The 22,385-nt window shown below is 38.6% G+C and overlaps 1 protein-coding gene across 19 annotated transcripts in view; it reads right to left on the bottom strand.

Moving 5' to 3' along the window:
• Positions 1 to 22,385, bottom strand: part of SATB1 (SATB homeobox 1) — a 116,705-nt gene that overhangs the window by 4,282 nt on the left and 90,038 nt on the right. For 13 of the 19 annotated variants that reach the window (XM_035128727.3, XM_088654339.1, XM_035128721.3 and 10 more), the window contains 2 exons: positions 752 to 955; positions 17 to 112 (listed from right to left, as the gene is read on the bottom strand). In XM_035128727.3, coding sequence (XP_034984618.1) covers positions 17 to 112; positions 752 to 955 — 300 coding nt within the window. The remainder of the gene's footprint in view (positions 1 to 16; positions 113 to 751; positions 956 to 22,385) is intronic. The other 6 variants (XM_088654330.1, XM_088654331.1, XM_088654332.1 and 3 more) reach the window with 1 other exon arrangement.

Genomic DNA, 22,385 nt, shown 5'->3' with positions numbered 1-22,385 from the left:
ACTCGTGCCAGCTCACCTGGGGAGCAGCACCCAGCCAAGGTCCAGTGGTCAGCAGGCCAGGTAAGAAAGCGCCTCTATGCTCTCCTTTCCCAAGGTTGGTGGGAGAGGGGCTCTGAAGGAAAAACAAACAAACATTGACTCATCCCAATTTTCAAACTGGGGGCAAGTGGGAAGAAGAATTTGGGGCTGGAACTTCTTCCATGATTTTCACTTAAATGAAACATTGTCAATTGCATCAACTGGACTTTTATTTCAACATTATGGCACCTAGTAAATTTACATCCTCCACATTTATAAATTATTGCCAGAAGTAAGAGGTATGCATGCACACCGGTTATTTTTTTAAGCATCCTGCAATTGTGGGTGCGAGAGCTACTGAAAAGAAGAAAATGCCTGAAGTACATGCATATTACTTTGTGAATATCCAGTTTTGGCAACTCCTGCACATTCCCAGCTCGTTTAAAAAGAAGAAGTTTTAAAATCTGGAACTAACATGGAGGAACTACTGATCAGGAAACCCTAAAAATAATTCTAGTGTACTATGTACACATGCTTCTGTATTGCACAAAAAGTCAAGCATTCAACTAAAGGTGAACAATGGCAGATTTTAATTCTGAAATAATCTTATTCATACTAAAACTCTTCTATTTAATAGAGCAGAAATAGAAGGAATTGTTTCTCTTTCAAGATAAACTAGGTTTTTTTGTTGTTGTTCTTATTCTTAACACTGAATAGGCAAAGGTAAACCAACCTGAATCTGCTCTGCTGGAACATGGATAATGTGGGAAGGCCTGTCGCCATGGTGATGAACTGCATTGCTTTCTTGTTCATAAATGGCATCTCGTTCAGGCTGTGGAAGACTGAGGAATCTCCGGATCATTGACAGATTCTCCCACAGGGTTCTATTCTCAGGTGAAGGATCTTCTTTCCAGCGCAAGAGTTCACAGAGCCATCCCTTGAGATAATATCAAAATATTAGACCACTTTAACAAGAAAACATGTCCATACAAACGCTTTCCTTGGAAGGAAACGGGATGAACGCAGGCATAGCTTACACCTTGGAGTGGCCTTATACCTTCATAATCTGATAAAAACAACGACAGTCAGTCATTTTGTTGTACGAAACTATCAAGAAAGCCAACTTTTGGAATAATAACCTAGCTTCTATTAAACAGATTCCTTGCCCCCCCCCAAAAAAAACCCTACCACACAAAGCAGCAATGCATCATATATTTGAAATATATGAGAGAGGATTCTCAGTCCATTATTGTGTCTCTGCAGTTGATTTTCCTTTATGTAAGCCCATAAAGGGCATTAAAAAGAGCATTTTGGTAGCTTGCATGTTAGGTGTTATTTTCAATATTTTTTTTTAAAAAAGGGGAATCCTAGTGATATTTTTCTTACTTCGAATAAGAGAGAGCTTCATCCATCTATTTTGACTATATAAAGCTGCCTCAAATAAATCTTACGATGCAGAAGTTTTCTAACGTCATTTTGAAAGAGAACAATCCTTTGAAAAGACATCATTGAGCAAGATAGCCTCATTCTTGCTCATGTGCTCAGGTAGTTCTGCAAGACAGAACTGAAACCTGTTGACAAATCTTTTACCCAATTCAGAGTCTTCTGGTTTCAAAATTAAACTCACGATTTTATGTATGATATGAAAAAGACCACACTCTTCTCCATATCACAGCACATGCAAACTGTCTATAAAAGCACCTGCTCTAACCCAGGCATGTTCTAGGGAAAAGCAGGCTTGAAAGTATGCCAAAAGATTGTCCCAGGAGAACTGTAGCAAATGCTAATTTGCTTCTAAAATAGATGCACAGATTTTCCCCCCTTAACGGTTTAGCAATTGCCTACATGCCATCTTAAATGATATCTGTGGCATTATTTGAATTTTTTTATTATTGGTTTTAAAGAAACAGGACAAAGGAAACTAGTATTTAGTTTGCTCTGTATGAATACAGGGAAAGAAACAAAATTAGTAGTACAAAATTGATAATTCCCTTTCAGATTTAACTCTGAATACTTTAACTATGCAATCCATACCATTTATTCAAGGGGGAGGGGAAGAAATAAATTATTATTCTTAAATTACCACATTTTATGGTCAAGTAATCTATGGCATCTTACAATGTAAGAAATTAGGCTACAACATTATAGTATCATGAATATCAAAACAACCCATAAAACACAATCAAATTAAAATATAGCAAACCAGCAGTAAAATCACTGAAAACCTTGAAGGTATAAAATGCTTTTCAGGATCCATTTGAAATAACAGAGTAGGACCAAACACAGGTCTTGGGGGTAGGAGTCCCAAAAGTCATGGGGCCATTTGGCCTGCCTCTGGTACCAGCTGACCTGACCTTTTTTTAGTGGTAGACCAGAGAATAGGACCTCTGAAGCTGATCTTAGGGACTGATTGGTTCATATGGCTATAGATCAGTAGTGGCCAAACTCAGCCCTCCAGATGTTTTGGGACTACAATTCCCATCTTCCCTGACCACTGGTTCTGTTAACTAGGGATGATGGGAGTTGTAGTCTCAAAACTTCTGGAGGGCCAAGTTTGGCCACCACTAGTATAGATCAGACATCCCCAATCTGTGGCCCTCCAGATGTTTTGGCCTACAACTCCCATGATCCCTAGCTAACAGGACCAGTGGTCGGGAAAGATAGGAATTGTAGTCCAAAACATCTGGAGGGCCGAAGTTTGGGGATGCCTGGTATAGATGGTGCTTCAAATAATATGGTCTCAAACTGATATGGGTTCTAAAGGTTAATACAAACATTATGTATAATGTACATAATCAGATCATCTACCTGCTATTAGGTAAAAGTAAAGAAAGGTAAATGGCACCTGGACAGTTAATCACCCGTTATTACCATTCTGGTAGCAGTTGACATTTCTGAACATGTAGAGGGCATTACTGTAGCCTGGATGCCACTGATGCATGTATAACTGACACCAGAACCACATTTCCCCGTTAGGGCTGGATTGTTACTGGTTTTTTTAAAGCAACAAACAGGTCATAACTTGAACACAACCTATACAATGATGCTTTTGACATGGGGGTGTGTGTGGTATGGCTGCCAGTATCAGCCATACGTCCCACCAAAGTTGTCAGTAAATATCCCTTCAAAATTGACACTATATGAGAGACTGTTTGCTATTTTTGATCTGTTCTAGCTTGCGTTGACTCAGCCACTCCCACACTGAACCCACTCCGTATGCAGGACTGGACACCCACCCTCATGTTCTGAGTAGAAGAGGGGGCAAAGAACTTTTCTTTGTGAGCAGGCACTGAAATGGTTGGTGTAGGTGCCTGTTTCCTCATAAAGGGCAAGCTAAGGGTAAGGGCAGTGCTTTTTTTCTTTAAAAAAATGTTTGGGTTACTCTCGTTTTTTAAAATATTTTTCCCATTTTTTCCAATATTGCTTCATAACATATAACATAATACATAATTCCAAAATTTCCCCGTTCCCTTCCCTCAACCTCCTTCTCTGGTTTATTTCAAATAGTATCAGTTCCTGCATACAGTGGACACTCCAGATATGAACTTAATTCGTTCCGGGGGTCCTTTCGCACCCCGGAAATTATGTAAATAGAGGCACGCTTCTGCGCATGTGCACGGCATGATTGAACACTTCTGTGCATGCGGTGAAACCCAGAAGTATACACTTCCGAGTTTGCCGTGGCCGTAACCGAAAGATTCTGTATCCAGAGGGATACGTAAGTAGAGGTACGACTGTATTCCTTTCTCAGTCCTTTTTATGTTTTAACTTTTAAATTATATAATTTTTGTCAATTGTAAATGGTTATTCAAAACCTGTTAATGAGTCCAGTTATTTGCACTGATTTATTATATAAGCCGAAAATGGTTCCCAGTCTTTCTTAAAATATTTTTTATCATTGTTTCGAAGTCTTTCAGTTAGTTTTGTCATTTCGCCATATTCTATAAGTTTTTCTTGCCATTCTTCCTTGGTTAGTATCTTATCGCTTTTCCACCTTTGTGCCATAGCATCCTCGCCGCAGTTGTAGCATACATAAAGAGTCCGGGGGGGGGGGTACTCTCATTTTGACTCAAGAAAATCACCATTTTATACTTCAAATAGGGAAAATACAGTAAATAGACATCGGAGTTAGCAACGGAACTGACGATTCACCGTGCTAGAAAAGAAACTAAAAATCCACAAAATGTTTAGGGGTATGCGTACCTGTGTCCCCCCAGAAAAAAAGCACTGTGTAAGGGCATGGCCACACCATTTTCTGCTCTCTTCAATGTGGTGGCCATTTTGTGTTATGCCACCGCCACCCCTGCAATTTGTGACTGGTCTCTATGACTCTCTCTCAAAATTCCCAACATGCCCACTGGAGAAATTTCTCATTGAACCATTCTACCATTTATGCAGAAAGCAAGTTGTGGATTTCACAATCTGGTGAAAATCCAGCATGTATCAACTCCTACTGAAATCAATGGGATTTTCTGTACCATATACACTACAATCCTTAAAATAGGATAAACAAAGACAGTGAAAGAGAATTGCTCTTCAACATACAAATAACAGATCCCAGAGTTGTCATGTCTTGATTTCGAAACTATTGACTGGATTGAGATGAGTGCTAGAGCAGCAGGTCAGAGGTGGGTCCAGGTCAGCAACCCAAAACTTTTGTTTCTGCTGAAGGTTTTTGGCTCTACAGATCCAAATACTGGTTACCTACATGAATGGATGGTCTCCTCCCTGCACACAGAAACCAAGCAGCTCAGAGTAAAAGCTTTCTACCTGACATGTTAGATCTCCAAGGATAGGGAGGTTTCTAATGTGTGGAGGAGGCTATGTGCCATATAAAATGCAGCTTTACTGCTTAGACCAGTGAAATAACAGATGGTGCAAATTTAACGTGCATTCAATATTATGAATGGATTCTCCAGAGCTATTTCAAATCATCACTTGATTTCAGTAAAGGCGTTAACGGACAAGTAAGACAATATTCAATAAAGACATAAGACAGTAATCTCTTTGCTCCCTTAAAATATCTGGTACTTTTGTATCATGAGATACATAAGTATATATTTACCAAAATCCAAGCAGCTACTCTATACCTACCAGTCAAATCCCCATCCGGCTCCCTGTTTCTAACATACAAGTCACCTAGGTGCCAGAGCGGTAATAATTTACATGGCTTATAGGCTGGATAGAGTAAGATAAAGGAGATGTGTAAGGTTCACCTGTTGCTTGCAGTACACCTGGGCACCGCCAGCACATATAGGTGTTCACTAACATTTGACAAACATACAGAAACATCTATTGAATACACACACTATTGTATGGCTAGCCAATGTGGTGACCTTCAGATGTTGCTGGAGTAAAAACCCCATAATCTCTCATCAATTTTGTTCTCTAAATCTTGATACCACTTTAGAAGATAGTTGGTGGGAAGCCGCTGTTTGTTATTTACAGTTATCAAAAATATTTCCTTAAAAAATCTTGGTTGGGGTGCGCTTAACAAGTAATTCCAAAAGGAAGGAAGGGAAAAAACATTGACTCATTTAGCAAGTACTTTGCTCTTGTTGTCACTTCTGTGTTTTAAGTGCAGACATATCTTTATTAATTACCCATGACTAATAAAACATTTCCAGTAGTTTGCTATTAACCTTTGCCCTGAAATAATACTTCTAATTCTTCACCCCCAAACAGTGTGATGAATTGCAAGTATAAATGCAACTCCCTTAGCTTTTTAAGGGTAGTCCACTAATTTTGAAATATTAAAATCACCCAATTTTTTGATAAAATTTAAAACTGAAGCCAAAACTTTGAAAAGCTTCTTGTCTCATGTTTGATCTTAAAATATGAAAAAATATATGTATTGCCTCACCTGCTTTAAATAACATTGATATTTATTGAAATGCTACTACTATGGTAGGAGAGGACAGCATCACTTAAAAACAAAAATAATATATTTTTAAATTACTAAACATATGTCAACAGGGCTATGCCTTTGTTATCTACCATTTTTATACCCGTATTTTCAGAGTGCCCCATCACTATCCCTACCCTGAAGATTTCAGAGGAGAAACCTCTCTCAGATAGTATGCCCATGTCAAGCAGTAATTAGTATTTGTCGTTGAATAAAACTACAAATTGCTTCAAACGCTGTATACAACAAAACTGAAAATGGAAAAGACATAATGCTTAACATTCTGGGGGGGGGGAATCGGATGCTTTAAAAATCTACTTATTGCATTTCTTTTTTCATTTGGAGAAACTGGGCTGAATTCTGTGGGTTATACAAGGAAAACTCCATTGCAAATTAATGTATTGGGACTTGGAAAAAGCTTATCCAAGAGTAGAAACAGTGGTGCTTAACACTCCCCCATTTTGCCCAGGCTTTCTTGCTGCTTTCTGCTGACTTGAAAACTTTTGCCTTCCACAAAGCTTTTGTTTTATATGGCAAACGCTATTTAGGGCTTTGATCTTCCATGCCCATTTTAATTTTTATATTGGTTTGTTTTCTATTGTTGCTTTATTATGGGAACGTTGTGTTGCCATTGTTTTAAGTGGCTCTCTGTGGTGTGAATACAGTAGAAGGGCAGGCGATAAGTTTCAAATATTACATGTTCAGTTTTTTAAAGGAAGGACAAATCTGCTATTAAAAGGGAGCACAACACCACATATGGAAGTCTGCCCTTAGGCTTTGTACATACTTCGAAAAAAAGAGTAGAACCTAAAATGACAGTAGGAACATCCTACACTTCTGTGCAGCAGCAAATTTGCCAGGCAGGCATTACACTGCATATAAAGAAGGAAGAAGGCAAAATATAAACAGTAGTCACATGTAAATATGTTAGATGAACTTTCAGGATGTTACTACTTTTCAAACTGACGAAGTTTAATTTGACACCTTCTGTTGTAAAGCCTTTGTTTCTATTCAGAATCACGCCTTTAGCTGCTATCAATCAGTACACTTTCTCCCTATTACTTAAGATAACTGGCATGGGCCGTGGGATAAGCTGAAAATGCCATGCAGATGAATTCTGAGATAATATGTTCAAACCTGTTATATACAACACAAATCCTGTAAAGTTATGTATTGTAAACCTACATTTATTGAGAAGTCAAGTTTTAAATCCATCTGCCACAAAGGAAATACTGCTATACACTTTATAGCAGCTGAGTGACATATGCAAGTCTTGCTATAGTAAGAAAGAAAACGGCGAAAAAGACGTAGTTATGGTAGGGTTTTTTTTGGGGGGGTGTTACATTTTCTTGGGCATTTTCTTACAAAAACTTTTAAAATGAGAAGAATGCACTACAAAAATTATTTACTGGATATAAAAACCCAGTGATTCAAATATTATATAAATCAAATGTATGTATGAGCATCTCAAAGAATTTATCTATTCATCTTTTTTGTTATAGTTTAATATATAGCATTGCTACATTTTAGACCTCAAAAGGCTTAAGCGAGTCTGAATACCATTACTTTGGTTTCCGAAAGGACCACCAAATTTTTTCTTTGTCAAATGAGCAATTACATACAGTACAGGTCTAGTAAAAACAAAGATTTTTTACTGCGAAGTACAGTAATTCTATATGCTATAGCAAAGGGAAAGAACTTTTGAGTGTAAAAACCATCCTAGTGAAGTCAAGGGCAAAACTGCCATTTGTCCCGATTCAGCCAAAGGAAAACTGCATGTGTACCATTTGTTAGACCACGAATGTGACTGGTAATCAGACACTCATTTGAAAAAAAATAAAAAAATTCCTTCAGTAGCACCTTAAAGACCAACTAAGTTTATATTTTGGTATGAGCTTTCGTGTGCATGCACACTTCTTCAGATACACTAGAAACAGAAGTGCATCTGAAGAAGTGTGCGTGCACACGAAAGCTCATACCAAAATATAAACTTAGTTGGTCTTTAAGGTGCTACTGAAGGAATTTTTTTATTTTGCTTCGACTCAGACCAACACGGCTACCTACCTGTCATTTGAAAAAGTATGACTATCCACATTCTGATGGATCTAGCCACCAGAAAATAGCCTTTTGAAGTGCAATGTGAATGCCTAACACCTTTAATTATAAAGCTCTCTTTGCTTAAGTCTGTAGCCCTATTTTTAATCATTTAAACTTTTTTTCCCTGAACGATTTAGGTAACATTTCTCAGTTTTAAGATCCGTGCACAAATTCATGTTGCCTAATCTTAATATTCAGAGTGTTGTTTTTTCCTTTCCAAAATTATATATGCAGAAGTATTGTGTTACAATCTCTGGGGTAGAGTATCATAAAAATATACAGTATTAAACGAAATCAGTCTAAATAAGAAGGCTATTTGATACAAACGTTTTAGTGAAAAGCATGAATTACATTTCATATGCAGTATGAACAGGGTTTAAGTACATAATCCATTAAACAGTGGTTCTGAGTGAAAAAGGAATTCAGTCTTGTTGTAGACTAAACTGCGGCACGCATTTTGAATGAGCTCATTGTCAACAACAACTAACTGTAAAGCTAGCAATTTATCATTCAGCAAATAATTTTCTAGTTTTATAAAGAATCAGTAAGTGTTCCTTATGCTAATGAAGACAGTTTTTAATCTGCCCACAAACATGCTAATAGAGGGTAATTTTTCCAATTTACAAAGCTGAAGGCATTCAAACATACTTTTATAGCAATGTTCCACAAACTGGATAAAACGGACTTTTGAAACAATCTAAGTGACCTAATTCATCACCTTTAACATAAGACTAAAATGAGAGAAGACAAATTCAAAATACAAGTAATTCCTCTCAAAAAAATAACATTTAAGTCTCATTGCATATCGTCTGGATGATTGCACTAATATAAATGGAAAGCAACCATGTATTTCAGGAAAGTTAAAGTCAATACTGTGTGCTATCTTGGGCTTAGACCTGCAAGCCCTTCGTAGTGCAGGAAGGTTGCTTTTGGAAAAAAAGAAAGTAAGTCATAATACTTAGAACAATGAGATACATAATGGTGGCAAAAGATTACTGAAAGCATTTTAAATTATTTACTAGGTTAAAAGGGTGAAATGGTACTTTAAATACATCAAATTTCACATCATCTGGGCCATTTTTTGGTGGCAAAGTGGTATTGATCTTTCCAAATGCTTAAAATTAACTATTTCCAGAAGGTCATTATTTGATTAAAGGCATTAAAGTTGAGGGCAAGAAATGATGCACTCTGTCTTCTATCCTATTCAAATAATCATGTAATTTAATCAGAACTACCTCCCTCATGTCCAGTAATAAAAATGTTTGTCTTGGTTCCCCCCTCCCCCTTATCTAACATATTAACCCCTTTAAATGTTACAAAGTTTTTAAAACAATCTCTATAGCTAGAGGCTTCTCTATAATAGAATGAAAGAATACATGCCAGCAGAAATTGATACAAACACGTCTTCTTGCAATATTTAACTGTATTTTTTTAAGTGATCATTTTCCTGGCACAGCAGCTTCAAGTCTAACCAGAGTTGGCCTAGTGAAGTTAGCTCGTCATTAGAAGCAGTCATCACTTCTGCCACCACCCTGCTGCAGGTGAACATTCCTTACCTAGGGCATTCCTTACCTAGGGCAAAACAGCTGCATTGTCCCTTGCTGGGAAACAGTGGGGTAGAAGAATGCATAGAAGGGAGCAAAACAATGTGCCCTCCATACCAACCCAATGTAAACCCACACTGCTTGTCTCAGATCTTCTTTCTAGGACAGCAGCAAGGTTCCTGTCTCATCTTGCTGTCTCACCCTGCAGGAGGGGCATATCTCATTTCCAGGTTCATTCCTCAGCATCTTCAGGTAGGGCTGTGAATATCACCTATGCTGCGCTACATTGACCAATGTCCTGACTTGGTAAATAAGGCAGCTTCCTGCATTCCTATGGTCACCTGCTACTGCCTCCAAGACCAACAACTATCAATGGAACATGAATTTTCTGTGATTTTTGTCATGAGTCTCCATTGCACATTAAAAAAAAAACCCCAACGGCTTTAAGCTCTGCGTATTACATGGTTCAGGAAAACAGAAAATGCATAGCATAGAACTGTTGCTGGATTGGTGTACACTTGCAATAAATAATAATAATCCTGGATTTTAATTTGGACAGCAAGATTTCACATATTGAGACTGATATTAGGCCAGGGTATAGTAATTTAAATCACAGAGTTAAGCATGCAAGGAAAAGGACCGATCATTTATTTAAATCAAGGTTCCATTCAAAATGTTCATATCCCTGAATTAAGCAGGCATACAGTTTGATAAAGATACTGGTTTGCCTGCAAGTAAATCTTTATATCACCCAGGAAAATAATCCAAAACCTTTGCAGTTTATGTGCCTTTTGTTCTGCATTGTTATATCTATCTAGAAAGAAATAAATGTCTACTTGGTGCTGTACGAATTCACTTATCTGAAGGCTAAAGCTGCATGCCTTTGCACACAGATTTGGAAGGCCACTGAACAAAGTTAGACTTGCTTATCCAGACTCAAAGTATTCGAAAATGATAGTTACAGGGCCAATCCGTTTCTCCGTGAGATGCAAAGAAAACGTCTATGTTGTCTGGTTGGTAGTGTCATACCAATTAAGATCAGCAGGTGAGACCCACCTTGCTATCCTGCATCCAAGGAAGAACTGTTATGCAGCAACCAGGAAGGGGCTTATTCCCACTTATGGAATGTCAGCCCCCTCCCCCCAATATGTGACTGGTGCAAATTCTGATGAATTTTTGGTGCCAGCTGAACTCTCCTATTCCAGCAGGCTTTTAAGGAGGCTTAATCACCTTGCCTTGGGTTTTTGACCACTACTGCTGTTATTTGATTTAGTGTGGATTTCATCTGATCGTATCTATAAGCCTTGTTTCTGGTTTTAAATTTTTACTGTACTTCACCCTCCGATCACATTGTGAATGAGCAGTGGAGTAAAAATACTTTCAAACGAATGAATACACACGATTTGAGACTGGAAAGCTTCAGAGAGCTTAGGTAGTTGGTAGTTATAAAAAAAGAAAAGAAAAAGGAAATCACCCAAATACGCTCAGTGAATGGCCACGATTAGATACATCACATTTCCTGGAACCTATTTTTCTGTGATCTTGCTGGGCCCTGGATCCAGTAAGCAATATACTACGTGATTTACTGTGACATTTAGCCTTGGAAGTCAGATATCCCCCCCCCCAATAGCTGTTTTACATTGAAAAGAAGACTTTAACTTTAACTTGGTGGGTTTGATATATAGCCATGGTTCAGTTTTAAGGGATGATAATACAATCTTCCAGTGTTGAAACTGAATATACAAGGGTAGAAAGTATATAGGAATAAAGGTTGCTGTACAAGTTCCCCAATGTCCCTGTGCACATTGGGTAGACCTGCTTCTCCCACTGTGCAGAATAGGGTAGGGGACCATGGATACATACGCAGTCCACATCCACAATGTTCCTGGGCATGTCAGCCTCGCCCTACCTTTCCTAACATTTGCGTATTTAGACTTAGAAAACTACCCAAGATTGGCAATTCTTTTTTGCCGTGCAAAGAAAATAAGCTGGTTAAATGCACTCAGAAGTTCCCTGTCCTCCCTATGTGTGATTCCTAGCAACTGGTATACTGAGGCATACTGCCCCCAACAGATAGCCATCATCTACAGGACCCCTAATAAGCCGCTCAAGGTCAGGAGAATCTGTGCAGCGGCATCCCATGTGGTGTGAGGAGCTGCTACCTAAAAGGAAAAACCTGCAACCCTCCCACGACTGTACTGAAGTACTTTGCACCAGCCTCTTTTGATCCTGACTGCAACAGAAATACCGGTATATACTGAAGCAGCCCTTGGCCTGTCTATCCAGTTCTATCTACTCCTATCAGAAGCAACTCTTCCAAGTTTTTGGAAAGTCAACTTTCCAGCCTTTCACCTAGAGCTCCTTTTGAAACAAAACAAAACTGGAGGCTAACCCTGAATGAATCAGCTTTGCTTAGGAAAATGTTGCTTAGGATTCACAAAGCAATCATATTTCCGCACTGCTTTTTCTACAGCCAGAGATAAAAATAAAAATAAAAATCTTGGGATTCCAAGCACAATGTGTCCAAAAATACTTTGTGACCAGGTGCAACCAACCAGCAGCTGTTTTTGAGTCTGATTCAGCCAGCCTGAGAAAGCTTCCTTTTCATAGAACTTCTCTTATTAGATGCACCACAAGAATCCTAATTACTTGTTCTTTAGACTAAGGGTTCCCAAACTGTGGTCCATGCCTACCGCTCTCTGTGAATTTGTGGTTGGAGATGGGCATCTATCGCATTTAATTATTACTATTGATTATTGAATTTTTCTTCCTTCTTTTGTATTGTATTGAATTTTATTTCACTAAAATTCATTATATGAGAAATAAAAGAAGCACAAAAATACTATTAAGTATTATGCAGCATTTAGCATAGCACAATGCAATTGCTACAACATGCAACCCACCCAACCCTCTCCAAAAAACCCAACAACCATTAAGTGGGACGCCAAGACCCTCAGCAATTTTCAACTTGGCAAGAGTGGAGTTTAAGAACCACACTACTTTATCCAACTCAATCACTGAGATAATTCAGAGTGCGGTTAGTTGTCCCCCCCCCCCCCGTTTTAGGAACCTGACTGGATTCAACTAGAAGTTGAGCATTTACGGTCACTGGTCCCTAATATATATCTATATAATTAAAATAAAAAAGAAACCCCAGAGACCAGCTAACGTAACAAAACAGTGAGCAAGCTTTCCAGGTCCTCGGAACTCTTCTTCAGCAAAACAAAATGAAAGTGGGGAGCAGGAGGAGAGACGGTGTTCAGCAGGAGATTTAATTAGACTGAAGCATGCTAGGTACAAGGAATTTAGGTTGTACCAAGTCATTATAGGACAGAGAAACAATGGCTAAGAACATAAAAGCCACAGTAAAAGTTGCCCATAGCTTTGTGTGATTGAAAGGCATTATATAATTTTTGCTTTTGGAATTATACTACCATGGGTTTCTTGGTGCGTCACACAAATAAATAAGGGGAGGGGGAAATATAGAAATATAAATTCCTTTATTCACGTATTATACTACTAGCTGGTTTTTAAAGGCAGTTTTGAATACAGGACTGGTCTTGTCTGCATGCAATGCTTCCTTGCTATTTTCATACGTTTAGGACAGAAAACATGAATCAGTCTCACCAATATTTGTGAACTTCCTATAATACAAGTAGTTTAAGGGTGTGATTTGGAAATAAAAGATTTAGAAAGACAGGGGAAAATGCACTTGACAAAATATATTAAAAAGCTGTAATTTGAAACATATTTCTAAAAGCTAATAATTAATTTTACTCCAACTTTGCTTTTTAAAATCCTACTAGGCTTTAAAAAAACAAGTCAAGCTTGAGATTTCTAGTTTTTGCTGTATTCCAATTATCTAAATTTGAGCTATTGTTTGTCTAAATTATCTATTCCCTTATATTAGATGCCATTTTATTTGTGCAATCTCTCTTTTCCCTCTCATTTGCATACATTTGCAGCATTTGTTCCAGCTTGCTCTTTCCTGATTATAACTACACATACACAAAAATGTTGCAAGGCCAGCACAAATTAGGGAATTTGCAGATTTAAACCCCTGCTTTTTTGTGCCTTTGTGGAGTAAAGAAAATTATAACTGCCCCTCAAGCATATATTTGCACTTGTGTATATATAGGTTTTAAAAACACAAACAGTAACAGCAAAAAGGACCTTAGAATCCTGCTTTTTCTATGGGAACATCTGACTATTTCTCATGTCTTTATGCTTTGAGGCATTACTTTTTTTCAACCAATACTACAAGGTTTATCTAAGTGTACAGTGGTACCTTGGGTTAAGAACTTAATTCGTTCCAGAGGTCCGTCCTTAACCTGAAACTGTTCTTAACCTGAGGTACCACTTTAGCTAATGGGGCTTCCCGCCACACAATTTCTGTTCTCATCCTGAAGCAAAGTTCTTAACCCGAGGTACAATTTCTGGGTTAGCGGAGTCTGTAACCTGAAGCGTCTGTAACCTGAGGTACCACTGTATTGTGAGAGCTGGTGCACCATAGTGAATGACATGAATAATCAAGCCTACCTTCTGACCCTCACCTCTGTCATTAACCTACCGGGTGGCTCAGGAAATGCAAGCCATTTGTTTAATATGGGAGATGATAACTTACTTTACAGGGCTGCTGTAAGGATTCCAATTACATGATGCACATGAAGCACTTTGAACACTTGAAAGCATTTTACAAGTGCAAAGTATTAAGTATCTTCATCATATTTTGGTGTTATGCCTTCAAAACGTTTCTGTAAGAACTGACCCTGAATTCTTGCTTTTATGCAGTTGTCGCACATCGCTAAGAGGTTTTTACAATATTAAGCTGCTTATAAAGTTTTTTAAAACACTGTTCTGTCTACATTAGTTATCTAGGTAATGCTAACAAAACTTAAATCTGGGCTGTACCAAGATCTGTGTGCATGCACAATGCATACATAAGACAATGGGGTCCCTCCCTATCTGTCAACCAAAGTCCTGAGAACTGCAAGGGAGGCTCTGCTCATTTGGTGGTGACATGGATAAGAGTGTTTCTTGGCTGCCGTGGAGGTACAGACATCCCCTCATAGTGAACTTTCTGACATTAACTACGAGGATAGATTTTTCCTTCAGGCTGTTGGGAGGCAAATATTATCTCAACAGTTCTGATTGCTTATGACTGAAATTCATTTAGATGAGGTTTTAAATATTGTTCTGTGCTGTTTAATTGCATCCAATTATTTTATTTATTTACTGCATTTATATCCCACCCTTTTTCCACCAAGGAGTTCAAGGTGGTGTACATACAAAGACCTCCCTTTCCTCAATTAATCCCACAACAAACCTTGTAGGTCAGGGTAGGCTCAGAACCAGTGATGGGAACAAGGTCACTCAGAGAGTTTCATGGATGAATGGCAATTCAAACCCTAGTTTGACATCCTAACTATTAAACCATTATGCCGTAAATTGTGATGGGATGCTATGGGATATCCCATTCTGATGGCAATGCCTCACACCTAGCAGCCTGATGCCCTGACTTGCAGGGGTGACTTTTCAGGATGTGTGGAAGAATATCACTGAATGGGGAGAGCTGAAAAGTCCCCATTTCCACTGATTTGAACAAATTTGATACATTTTGACAGAAAATGGGACTTGTTCCCAGTTTTTGTTTTTATCCTTTCTAATAGCCAATTGGTAATTTGCCTTTTGTGGGTTTTCTTTTCTTCCTTTTTTGCATGCCACTAGTTAAACCCCCATCTGCTTAGTCCAAGTGGTCAAACCTCCAGATCTGTATTTGTGCAACAACAGATTCTTTGGTTTATGCCTTGAACAAAAGGACTGCAATGTGCAGACCTCTTTAAAACTTTTGTTGGCATCAGCTCGGACTGCAAAGAATGCACAAAACTAAAGACCGAAGTGAAGTCAATCACACAAAGGACCACTTTTAACAAATCATATTCCTACTCGAATGCTTTGCATTTCAAGAGATGTAGATTCATTCCTACAGATCTTATTTATTTTTGAACACTGAAAGGATAACCAATGAATCTTGCTTAGACAGATTTTAAAAAATCAGGCATTTCATTACAAAGAAGTCCTAATTTAAATATAATTAACATATTAGGACCAAAATGTTGGGTTTCCATAACCAGGATTTCTTCTAGCCAAATTTCTTTTCTGAGGGGGAGAGGGATTTTTCTTTGGGCCTCAGAAATTATAGAGGTAGCTGATCATTTTGGACACTATTTAGAAGATAGGGCTTTTGTGTGTGTAGCAGAAGACCATCCCTGAAAAAGGCTAAATATGATAAGCTGTGATTTAAATAAACAAATTCATAGCTGTCAGCAAGAACAGATGGGAATTAATATAAAAGAAACTTACATGAATTGTCAGAAACAGAAGTAAACTTCAAAGATAAGGAATCTATTTTTCCCCAGCTACTGAAGGATAAAGAAATTGATGTTTTTGTTTCCTGAAGTATCATATTTAATCCATTAACCAGTCACATTGTCTTGCCATTATAATCTGCTACTGCACCCTGCCTCTGATGTGAAAAGCTGTCACAAGTGGCACAGAAGGCCCCTTTTTCTCTTTGTTGCTATCAAAAGCTATAGAATCGTACAAAGGAAGTATACTTTAAACATTGGTCCAGAAGCCTAGGGTACATAACAAAACCCAGTACATCTCTGAACTCTTATTTTATGTAATTCTTTGAAAGAATGGAATAAATGTGTAGAAGAAACAGTTAGAAGGTGCAATGCGAATGTAATCTTATCTACATTCTCAAGTTATTTACAAAAACAATTCAGTTTAAAAGTAACTCTTCACTGCAGAATGACAACTCTCCACTTTTTAGGATTACAGGGGAACAGATCCACAGGCGCAAGATCAAGATGTCCCTAATCTGTTAATATCCCTATTCTATTATTACATTGGGGTGGGGAAGAGATATTATTCATATTGTACTGTACTACCAAGTACTCTAAGAGTTACTACTAACCTTAGTTTCTTATCTCATCCTTTTTTACCTCTCATTTTTCTCCTCCCAACTATGGTTCTCTTGAAATTTCTTGACTTCAGTAGAGTAGTGACAGGCACAAGCCCCTAATCAAAAATATAATAGGCATTCTTGTGCAAATTACATTCACATGTAAAAAAGACAAAAAGGTTAACAATGGATTAAAAATATATATGTAAAAGAAACAGGTGATCTTTTCTTTCTTCTTTCTAACTCTGTTCTAATATCATCATTATACAAATGGCAATCATAGGCAGAAAACCTACTGGACAAAAAAGTACTTAAAAATCAAAACAAGCAAAGAACTCCTGACAATTACTTAATAAATTGAGGCTTGGAATGGTAAATTACAATTTATAACATGGGTCATAAAATGGATTACTGCATTTTAAAGGAGGAGGTTGGGAACATGAATCTCCTTCTCTCTCTTAAAAGTTAGTAGAACTGCATACAGAAGGATTTGATTAGGAAAGGTCTGTGCCTATGTGTGTGGTCATTGATACAACTGGATACCAGAAAAGAGGACTAAAATACAGTACTGGAGATATTGTCTGCTAATGAGAATTCAGAAAGTTATCCAAAAGCAACTGGGAAATTATAACAAGTAAGGAAATTTCTTGCTTTGGCTGCAGCATACAAACAAGGCAAGTAGGGCAGACCTCCTCTCTACACCCTCAGATTTAAGGATCTTATTGTAAAGCAAGATTAGTACATTTCTGCTTTCATACCTGCTTGTAACACCTGAATTGGGTTACAGTGAAGTTTTATTCTGTATGCTTCCAAAAGCTTTCAAAGTAAACCAAACCAATTCCTGAACCTGGATACTCATTTTGACACATGACTCAGAGACAGGTTACATTCATAGCTGCCAAGTTTTCCCTTTTTTCACGAGGAAGCCTATTCAGCATAATGGAATTTCCTTTAAAAAAAGGGATAACTTGGCAGCTATGGTTACATTACATCACCAATCACAAGTCACTGATCTCAAATCCACTAGAAATTTAATTCTTGGTCATACTTTAAATGGCAATAAAGTTTGTGTGAGTAACATTTAGTCAGGTGAAGTTTAAATTTAATCATCACCATCATCTAAGTCAGAATAAGTAAAGGTAAAGGTACCCCTGACCATTAGGTCCAGTCGTAGACGACTCTGGGGTTGCACGCTCATCTCACTGTATAGGCCGAGGGAGCCGGCGTTTGTCCACAGACAGCTTCTGGGTCATGTGGCCAGCATGACTAAGCCGCTTCTGGCGAACCAGAGCAGCGCACGGAAACGCCCTTTACCTTTCCACCAGTACCTATTTATCTATTTGCACTTGATGTGCTTTTCAAATGCTAGGTGGGCAGGAGCTGGGACCAAACAATGGGAGCTCACCCCGTGCGCGTGGATTCGAACCGCCGACCTTTCGATCAGCAAGCCCTAGGCTCAGTGGTTTAGACCACAGCACCTATACAGTGGTACCTCTACTTACGAATTTAATGCGTTCCGAACGCACATTTGTAAGTCGAAAAAAATTGTAAGTCGAATCCCATAGGAATGCATTGGGAGAAAAAATTCGTAAGTAGAAGCAACCCTATCTAAAAATTCGTAAGTAGAAAAAATCCTATCTAAACCACATCCAAGATGGCGGATGGAGCTCCATTCGTAAGTAGAAACATTTGTAAGTAGAGTTATTTGTAAGTAGAGGTACCACTGTATTCTACCTATTCTCCTTCATGTGACTAGAATTTCCTCCATAATATCTACGTGATGGGCTGCTTCACATGTAAGGCTAATCTAGGGATTCACTTTATGTGCATGAGCCTCCAAGCCTGTCTGCTTCCCTTTCCCCTCTCTTCCTCTGGTGTGATTGCAAAGAGATTAGAAGCTCTCACTTCCATTTCCCACTAACCATGGCTATCCATTATAGCCAAATCTGGACATAGCTGTCAAGTGCTAACTATAATCTAAGAAAGGATTACCTCCTCACAGCTGTACCAGAGGAGAGTAAAGAGGGAAGAGAATGAGCTTGATGCTCATCCACACTCCATGGTTTTGTGTCACGTCTGAACACAGCCAATCCTCCTCACTAGTTTCACTTTCCCCTTCTAGTGAAGTGAAAAAAATCGATTGACCATTTCAAACTGGTACCACTGGAATTTGATTCAATCTGCATTTAAAGGTGAATCTACCTGATCCGCACATTTCAAAACAATCTAAGAACCAATACAAAAACATCCTCCAAAACCCACACTTCTCCGAATTTTGCAGTGGAGTTCTCCAAGTAATGTGTACAAAATTACATATGCCAGGGCAAAGTGCAGGAAATGTACATACAGTGGTACCTCCGGTTGCACATGGGATCCGTTCCAGATCTCCGGTCGGATCCTGAGGAATTCACAACCAAAGGTGCCTGCTCTGTGCATGCGTGCAGCGCATAGAGCACTTCTGCACACACACACGGGGCGAAACCTGGAAAAATACTTCCAGGTTTGCCGCATGTGTAACCCAAAGGATACACAACCAGAGTTGTGCGTATCCAGAGGTACCACTGTATTAGGGGAAACATAGAAACATGTATTACATTGCTTTGCCAAAAAAAAAAAGCTTTACAAAAAATTGTTTGTTTGTTTCCCACCTTTTCCCCTGTCAGGCACTCAAGGTGGCTTACAGCAAAAATAGAAACACCTAAAAACTTAGGGGATCATCATTAAAAAGCAATTTAACATTAATAGAAAATTTGTCAGCAATTCAGTGTGAATTAGTGTTAGAAACGTGTTCATATTAGAAGAAATTCACACTAAATAGCTGATGAATTTTTATGAGGACCTTTTTTTCCTAAAATAAAGAATACTTGATTTGGGAATGTGGAGGACCAAATTTAGGATTGGAAAGATGACAAACAGAGAAACTGAAATTGTCAGATTCTCCCATCCTTAAAACATCAATGACTGTTATCAAGATCTCCCAGCTGAAATCACTGAAGTGCATCAACGTCCCATCCGAGTTCTACAGCAACAATTCTCTGTCACAGTAATCAATGGTTGTCCTTGCTCACAGGCAGTCACTCCCTTACTCTACAACTCAGCACTTTTAGCAACCAAACACAACCAGTGCCAAACCAGAGAAACAAACACAGGGATCAGATCCCACAACAAATCCAGGCGCCAACTCTATCCCCCCATCTACCCTGGCAGTAATGTTGTAGGACCTAATGACATGAGCAGTCACATCAAGTATTCATTCACTTGCTCCTCTCCTTATCTGATATACTTGCCAACAATGCCCTTCTGCGTTCTATATAGGACACACAGGTCAGTCTATGTAAAAGAATAAGTGATTACAAATCTGAGTTTCAGAAATAACAGCACTCAGACACCAACAGAAATGCACTACAGTTTTCAGGGCACTCCTTAGCTGATCTAAAAGTTGCCATTCTTTTACGCCAGAATTCCAAACTCTGGCATGAAACTGCTGGCTTAGAAATGTCAAAAAGATTTAATTCCCGCATTCAATGCATGAACAAGGACACAGCTTCCGTCACAGCACAGGTATCAATTTACTGAGCAGTGCTAGGATGTTTTCACCTAATACTACTGCTGTGAATGCCCACTTAACTGAATTGTCACATACTGTACTCTTTACATTTTATCACCATTTGATTGACTGTTTACTGTTCCTCCCCATGTCATATGTATATCTACCTGCCAACTAAGAGTAACACTTCATGGAGGCAATGAAGTGGACTGGAGTTGCATATGCAATAGTTAATTTGCCTGTTACGGTGCTACAAGACCCATTATTTTTGCTACAATGGTTAACAGAGCTACTTAGATTTATACTCTTTTGGAATTTAACTGTTTTTCTGTGACACCTATTTGCTTTCTCCAGCTATGGCTCATCCCCAGTTGAAACAAGACTTAACTATTTTATAACTACATTTTATTACCTTCATCTCTTCTCATCCTTTTCCTTCCATTTCCTCCCCTTATTTTGATATTTTCACCATTGGCAAAATTTAGATAGTAAGCTTCTCTGTACATGGATCCTGACCTTTTTGGTGGGCGGGGCGGGGAGTATGGTGTTTTGTAAAACAGCCTGCCTATATACAGTTCTAAAATAAAGGGTTGTATCAAAGTTAATTTTATTCAGAGTAGTAGGTCTACTCTGTGTAGCTGGATACAACCCCGAATAATTTAATGGGGGGAGATGAGGCCTGAACAAAATAGTTCCAGAATACTATAATAATGTATCCTATAATAATGTACTTGATATCCATCCTGGTGTAGCTTTACATTACACCTAAGCAACTACCATTTTGATGTCTTGATTGCTAAGATGCTCGGGCCCATAAATCTCGAGAAAGCCACTACATGAAAAGCTGCAATGGAACTCTGGGCTGCTAGGGCAACTGTAGGGGTAGAAGATATATGGCATAAAAGTGGAGGTGCCAGGGTGGCACTATTTCACACCTGGATCAAGAGAGCAACAAGGAGCTGGGAAATTCAAGTGTGTGTATGGAAGTCTATGAGATTTCAACCATGCTATAGATTTGAATGCTCCCTTCTCCAATATGAATTCCACTCCCTTCTCCAACACGAATTCCTCTCCCTTCCATGGTCTGTATCACTAACAAACTGTTTTCGTCAAATAGGTTAATCACATTGCTTCACAACAAGGGTTTGTAAGCTGCTTCAAGCCCTGGGTTCAGACTCTGGTTACCAGGGAATATTTTGATTAGCAAAATTAAGGTTATCGTTAATGAAGCATTCCATGGGGAATTCATGTGAGTAAAAGCAGGAGGAAGCTGTCATCCCCTAGAAAACTGCCAAGCTCCTCACCACGGTTAGAGTGGGAAGTGTTACTGTATTGGCCCAAATATAAGCAGCACCCGAATATAAGCTGCACCTTTTAAAATTGGAGAAGGAAAAAGAAAAATACCCTAATATAAGCTGCTCAGTTCCTTGCTGCTCTTGGCTGCATACTGGGGGGGGGAGTGGAGCCACACTGTGTTGCCAGTGGCCTTTCCCCTTCCTTGCTCACTCCCCCTTCCTGGCCTTGGGGGAGAGGATGGGGGGCTACGCATGGGGTGCCACGTTCCTGCTGCTGTTTGCCCCATGCTCCTGGCTGCATACCATAAGGTCGTGAATATAAACCACACTTTAACTTTTCACGGAAATTTTTGGGGGGAAATGAGGCTTATATTCAAGCCAATACAGTATGTCTGAACTGTGCCAATTTCTCCTATTTCCAAATAGTGTTCAATATTTTGCTGTTTCTCATTCTTTCACAACGTGAAATATTATAAGGACAAAAAAATTAAGCCTTATGCAATCAGCCACAGTTCACTTTAATTTCAATCAGTCCTTCATAAAAACAGATTCCCAACGTGCCATGTAAGCAGACGCCTATAATTGTAACTTTTATAGATGAGTTTTAAACACACATAACAATAATACTTACATTATCAACTGATTGGTTCCTATGGAAGGAAACTGCTACCTTCCCTCATCCTTCTCGTTCATGAACTATAGCTTGTCTCATTCTGCAAAATTCCAGATCTTTTCTAGTATTTTCTTGATAGAACTTTCAGGCATACGTGATCTGACTATACAGCTGAATATAAAATCTGACACACAGAATTCCTTAGCTATATTTGTATCTGACCTCAGTGAATCATTAATACTAGTATAGTCCACGCAGGTTCTTTCTGTCTTCCCATTTACTTTTACTTACAAAATACACTAGCCTCTGTTAACAATTTCTCTCTCTCTCTCTCTCTCTCTCTCTCTCTCTCTCTCTCTCTCTCTCTCTCTCTGAAAAGACAAATGCAACTAGTGT

Source organism: Zootoca vivipara, chromosome 11 (assembly GCF_965207765.1).
Source record: "Zootoca vivipara chromosome 11, rZooViv2.hap1.1, whole genome shotgun sequence".
Taxonomy (NCBI): domain Eukaryota; kingdom Metazoa; phylum Chordata; class Lepidosauria; order Squamata; family Lacertidae; genus Zootoca; species Zootoca vivipara.
Note: the sequence above shows the minus strand (reverse complement) of the source record. Positions and strands in the feature narration are given on the sequence as shown.